Below are 6,349 nucleotides of genomic sequence, written 5' to 3'. Positions count from 1 at the left end.
ATTTTTAATTGTACTTGGATGTCCATTTATAATGCACTTCTTCCTCCGTTCATTCACCCCAACACACTACAATATTATTGGCATTTTTGCACCACAACTTATAAATTTGTCTCATGCCCGTTGTCATAAGGAACCGCAATGCATGATGGTGTATATATTGCTTGCTTAGTGACCATCAGTTGTACACTACTTTTCACGCTGCATTGTGGGATACTATGAGTCCACTATATAGGGTTTAATAATCCTCACTATACATTTGGACAGCACTACAAAATAGTCAACTCACTAGTCCACTATACAGTGATTTCAGACACAGCGTTTGAATATCTCATCATCTACAGCACATAATAATAATAAAAAGTTTCAGAGAATGTGGAGAAATCTCTGTGTGCAAGGGACAAGGCTGAAAATCAATATTGGATGCCCGTAATCTTCAGGCCCTCAGGTGGCACTGCAGCATTAAAAGCAGGCATCATGATGATGATGATGATGATTATTATTATTATTATTATTATTATTATTATTATTATTACTGAATGTATAAGATTGATCAATCCAATTGAATAAAGTAAAGACAATTCATGCCATTATTGTCTTTTTACCCCAAACTGTATTGTAGTAGACTCGTTATGGTCACTTTAAAAATTTCCTCTTGTATGAAGCCAATGTCAAGATCAAATTTTAAAGTGCCGAAACCACACCTCTTTCTGAAACTTGGGACACAACCTGTGGACACACAAAGTGCTATGAGTCAGTGTAAGAGTGAACAGGTGTTTGAGAGGAAGTTGGTGAGCAGGTCAACACGATCTAATCATCAGAATTAAATCAATGGACCAAACAACATTATAGGTATGGCACCTTGGTTATATTTATTGTCCGTATATTGTTTTTTGGAAAATAAAATTGGGATCTCATATACTAGTATGCCTTATTTTAGGTATTACCGATCATGTAATCCACAGCTTTCCAACCCTGGTCCTGGAGTACGCCCTGTCCTTCACATTTCAGCATTTTTCCTGCTCTAACAAACCTAATTCAATTCAGATTGGGCTGTTAATTTGCTGATTAGCTGAATTAGGTTTGTTAGAGGAGGGAAAACATTTAAACGGGGCAGGATGGGGTGTACTCTGGCACAAGGGTTGGGAACTTGTAATGTAATCAAGAATGTTACTTTATTCTAATAGTAGTTGACACAAATAATAGTTTCCAGTAGGAATTGATATAGCTTACATATTCAGGTTAAAATATTGTTGATCTCAAAACTGTTTTGATATTTTTTTTTATAAATTTCTGACTGCACTATTTAAGCAAAATGGATTAATTAGATTTTTTTCTATTAGTTTATAAAGGTTTCCTATGACTGCTGTCAGTCATTTGTATCCTTGAATGCAACTTCGACAGCTTCCTTGATTCCCTAAAGAACAGAATCATCTTGGACTGTAGCTTCATTACATTTTCTAACCCACATAAGACATGGATTGGAAAAGTCTTGAATTCTTCCTCAGTGGGGTAAATAAATACTCCACAGGTTTTGGACGCATCTGGCTGACTCTGGTGTTCGTGTTCCGTGTCATGGTGTTTGTGGTGGCTATTGAACGTGTGTGGGCCGATGACCAAAGAGAATTTGACTGTGACACTAAAAGACCTGGCTGCCCCAATGCCTGCTACAACTACTTCTTCCCTATTGTACACACCCGGCTCTGGGCCTTACAGCTCATCTTTGTCACCTGCCCTACCTTCTTGGTTGTAATGCATGTGTGGTACCGTGAAGATCGTGAGCGCAAATACCGCCTCAAGCATGGTCCTGATGCCAAGCTCTATGACAACCCTGGGCAGAAACATGGAGGTCTGTGGTGGACGTATCTCATTAGCCTGCTTATCAAGACGGGTGTAGAGGTAGGATTCCTCTACCTGCTGCATCTGCTCTACACCAACTTTAACATGCCTCGCAGCGTGGTGTGTGATGTCGAACCCTGCAGACAGGTCACGTGCTACATCGCACGGCCCACGGAGAAAAGTGTCTTCACGTACTTCATGGTGGGGGCCTCGGCCATCTGCATAATTCTGAACGTGTCAGAGATCTTCTACTTGATCGCCATGCGTATTTTTTATCTCACCCGCAAAGGAAGCCACGTCATCAAACGCAGGAGGTGTGGCGAGCCAGAATGTGATGAGTGTAACATGCCAATGAACACAATAGACTACAAGGTAGCTAGTCCTGAGAAGATAGAAAAGCAATCTTAAAGTGCCAGACTCAAGCAAAAGATATCATTTTAATGCATGAACTTGTCATCTGAAGTTAAATTGTTGTATTTTCTTGGCACAATTTTTAAAAATAAGGAATATTGATTTTTATTATTGTAACTATTTTGATCAAAATTTAAAGGAATAGTTGAGTCAAAATGTTAATGTTACTATGCTAAATTGAAATTATTCATTAGCATTAATAATAATGATCATTATTATGTCAGTGACTTCAGCTCATCTGGTGGAAAATTTGTTGTTGTGATATTATCCCTAAAATCAGCAAGAATGATTTAGAAAATCTTAGAAACACAGTCTTTTAAGTGCAGATAAAAAATGCCATTATTTATCCTAATCTATTCATATTTCTTGGATTTTTCTCTAATCTTGGAATCATATAGCCTAGTTTTCATGATTTGTATCATTATTATAAATTTAAAGCTATAATGACTGTAGAATACTTTGTTTTATCATAAATTTTTTTTATAAGGTAAAGGAAAATTAGAATATATAAATGTATTATTATTTCTTCTTCTTCTTCCTCCTCTTCTTCTTATTATTAAATTGATCTATTGCAGTTATTGACCTTCAGTGTTAGCTATATAAAGCAACTATTTGTTTTATAGGCTATCAGAAGAAGATAGTGTACACTTTGTAATATGCATAAAATAATAAATGAATGAAGTAAACATTTTATCATTTACTTGTGTCTTTTAATGTATTACAGCGAAAAATGTCAAACTTTTTTTGATGTTAAAACATAAAGGCGCCCTCTAGCATCAATTAGGCTACTCTGTATATTGTTTGTTTTAAGAAACAGGTTATTTTCTCTGCATTGTAGTGAGCAGTGGATTTGTGCTTTTTCTTATGTATCCAAATACAATATGTGCACTTGAGAAGGAAAATGCAGAAGGACATCATGGAACTCAAGTTCAAGATTTATCAGCCGTGTCTCATCCGTCTAATCAGGTAGACTGATTATCTGGAGCAGTGGTGCTGGTTTAGGGTTCATTCAGTTTTACTTATGTGCAGTCATGATCATTTTCCTCTTCAAAGGTTCGTTAAGTCTCAACTTGTCTTCTTCTTACACAGAATCATTAGAATGTGTTTAACGTAGTACTTGAAATGAGTTTAATTAAGTCATAACGATGAGAACATATAATAATCCAGCCAACCTTGAACAGAAATGAACTGCAATATATAAAAAAAAAGAATGACACGTTCTTAATGTGAGGGGTATGATATGAAGTGCATAATTTACAGGAGCATACAAGAAGAAGAAGCCTTTATTTATCACAAGTACACTCAAGCACAGACTCAAACACAGTGAAATTCCTCCTCTGCATTTAACCCATCTGAAGCAGTGAACACACACATGCATACACAAGTGAGCAATGAGCACACACACATACCCAGAGCAGTGGGCAGTTGTGCTACAGCATCTGGGGAGCAGTTGGGGCTTAGGGACCTTGCTCAAGGGCACTTCAGCCATGATAAAGAGGGAGGGGAAAGTGCTGTTCATTCCCTCACATTTTTCCTGCCGGCCTGGGAATCAAACCGGCAACCCTTTGGGCCCAAGGCTGCTTCTCTAACCTTTAGGCCACAGCTGCACTGATATTAAATAAATAAAAGTGTGAAGGCATAAAAATACAATGCATCAAAATGTAAAAAAATAAGGCATAAATATGGTTGTGGGTGGCATGGTAGTGTAGTGGTTAGCGCTGTTGCCTCATAGCAAGAAGGTCCTGGGTTCAAGCCCAGCGGCCGATGAGGGCCTTGCTGTGTGGAGTTTGCATGTTCTCCCCGTGTCTGCGTGGGTTTCCTCCGGGTGCTCCGTTTTCCCCCACAGTCCAAAGACATGCAGGTTAGGCTAATTGGTAGCTCTAAATTGATCATAGGTGTGAATGTGAATGGTTGTGTGTCTGTATGTGTCAGCCCTGCGATGACCTGGTGACTTGTCCAGGGTGTACCCCGCCTCTCACCCATAGTCAGCTGGGATAGGCTCCAGCTTGCCTGCGACCCTGTAGGACAGGATAAGCGGCTACAGATAATGGATGGATGTTTGTTTGTTTTAATGGCCTAACATTCATCTCATCTCATCTCATTATCTGTAGCCGCTTTATCCTGTTCTACAGGGTCGCAGGCAAGCTGGAGCCTATCCCAGCTGACTACGGGCGAAAGGCGGGGTACACCCTGGACAAGTTGCCAGGTCATCACAGGGCTGACACATAGACACAGACAACCATTCACACTCACATTCACACCTATGGTCAATTTAGAGTCACCAGTTAACCTAACCTGCATGTCTTTGGACTGTGGGGGAAACCGGAGCACCCGGAGGAAACCCACGCGGACACGGGGAGAACATGCAAACTCCGCACAGAAAGGCCCTCGCCGGTCACGGGGCTCGAACCCAGGACCTTCTTGCTGTGAGGCGACAGCGCTAACCACTACACCACCATGCCGCCGCCTAACATTCATGTTTAAAATAATTGTAAATAATACATATAAGGGGCGGCAGCACGGTGGTGTAGTGGTTAGCGCTGTCGCCTCACAGCAAGAAGGTCCGGGTTCGAGCCCCGTGGCTGATGAGGGCCTTTCTGTGTGGAGTTTGCATGTTCTCCCCGTGTCCGCGTGGGTTTCCTCTGGGTGCTCCGGTTTCCCCCACAGTCCAAAGGCATGCAGGTTAGGTTAACTGGTGACTCTAAATTGACCGTAGGTGTGAATGTGAGTGTGAATGGTTGTCTGTGTCTATGTGTTGGCCCTGTGATGACCTGGCGACTTGTCCAGGGTGTACCCCGCCTTTCGCCCGTAGTCAGCTGGGATAGGCTCCAGCTTGCCTGTGACCCTGTAGAACAGGATAAAGTAGCTAGAGATAATGGGATGAGATGGCATATAAGGGGCAGCACGGTGGTGTAGTGGTTAGCACTGTCGCTTCACAGCAAGAAGGTCCTGGGTTCAACCCCAGCGGCTGGCGAGGGCCTTTCTGTGCGGAGTTTGCATGTTCTCCTGGTGTTTGTGTGGGTTTCCTCCGGGTGCTCCGGTTTCCTCCACAGTCCAAAGACATGCAGGTTAGACTGATTGGTGGCTCTAAATTGACTGTAGGTGTGATTGTGAGTGTGAATGGTTGTTTGTGTCTGTGTGTCAGCCCTGCAATGACCTGGCGACTTGTCCAGGGCATGGGCGATTGCTCTAAGACAACGAGGGAGGCTCAGCCTCCTCTAAAAATGACAAACATCGTGTAGGATGAATTGCACTAGACTTATGTTATAGCCGACCTTATAACATTGCTATTTCAGATCCAGAATCATAGAAATATATGTGCTCAACCCAACTACAGTGCGAAATCATTCCGTTATAACTTTCCCCAGTTCGCCTAATGTGTGCGTGAGTTTTTCCCCCTCATGACAGCGCGATGCAGCCCAGCCTCAGTGGACTTCAATGGCATTTGGGAGCTCTGCGCTTTTCAATATCAAAATGCAAGACGATTATTGGACAAATACTGCGAAAATGCCCTCCCACGGACTCCCAGCCTCAGTGGACTTCAATGGCATTTGGGAGCTTTGCGCTTTTCAATATCAAAATGCAAGATGGTTATTGGACAAATACTGTGAAAACGCCCGCCCACGGACTCCCAGCCTCACAGTGGGAGGGACATGGCAAAGCTTTCCGCGAGGAGACTGGTGTTTGGTGAAAGCGGCCGGATATTTTCTTTGATTGACAGCTCGTTTCAAATATAGACAGTCCCATGCGGATTCGCAAGTGCTGTGGTGTATTGTAAGAGATCAGCTTACATTTCGATTTCATTCATTACATACGGTTTCTACCAGCTTTTTTAGTTTGTATATATTTTCATTGTAAATAAAGTGTAAATATAGTGTTGTCAAGTTTGCTATCTTAGTTCCAGAAATTTCGTTTATTTGAGTGACTGAACTTGAACTTGAGGGGGCTAGTCAGCTAGCAAGAAAGCTGCAGACGGATGCTGAGCATTGCTGATTTAATTTTGGCGAAGCCATTTGCCAGTCTTCCTTTCGAGGAAAAAATTAAAATTAAAGAGCAGGGTAGACCAACGCCTCAAATTGACTTGGTGAAAAAGGTAGGGAAT

General features: G+C 41.9%; 1 protein-coding gene across 1 annotated transcript; it reads left to right on the top strand.

The window, feature by feature from the left end:
* The first annotated feature begins 823 nt into the window (after positions 1 to 823).
* Positions 824 to 2,277, top strand: LOC132899995 (gap junction beta-3 protein-like). Its single transcript, XM_060942033.1, has 2 exons — positions 824 to 849; positions 1,341 to 2,277. The coding sequence occupies exon 2, from the start codon at positions 1,474 to 1,476 to the stop codon at positions 2,242 to 2,244; it is 771 nt and encodes a 256-aa protein (XP_060798016.1). The 5' UTR covers positions 824 to 849; positions 1,341 to 1,473; the 3' UTR covers positions 2,245 to 2,277.
* The last annotated feature ends 4,072 nt before the right edge of the window (positions 2,278 to 6,349 follow it).

The sequence above is a fragment of the Neoarius graeffei genome, chromosome 16, assembly GCF_027579695.1.
Source record: "Neoarius graeffei isolate fNeoGra1 chromosome 16, fNeoGra1.pri, whole genome shotgun sequence".
NCBI classification, from domain to species: Eukaryota; Metazoa; Chordata; class Actinopteri; order Siluriformes; family Ariidae; genus Neoarius; species Neoarius graeffei.
The sequence above is the reverse complement of the archived record's forward strand: the minus strand, read 5'-3'. Positions and strand labels throughout refer to the sequence as shown.

What these genes read in the sequence shown, in the direction of transcription:
- LOC132899995 (XM_060942033.1), top strand. Translation starts at nt 1,474, where the DNA reads ATGGATTGGAAAAGTCTTGAATTCTTCCTCAGTGGGGTAAATAAATAC.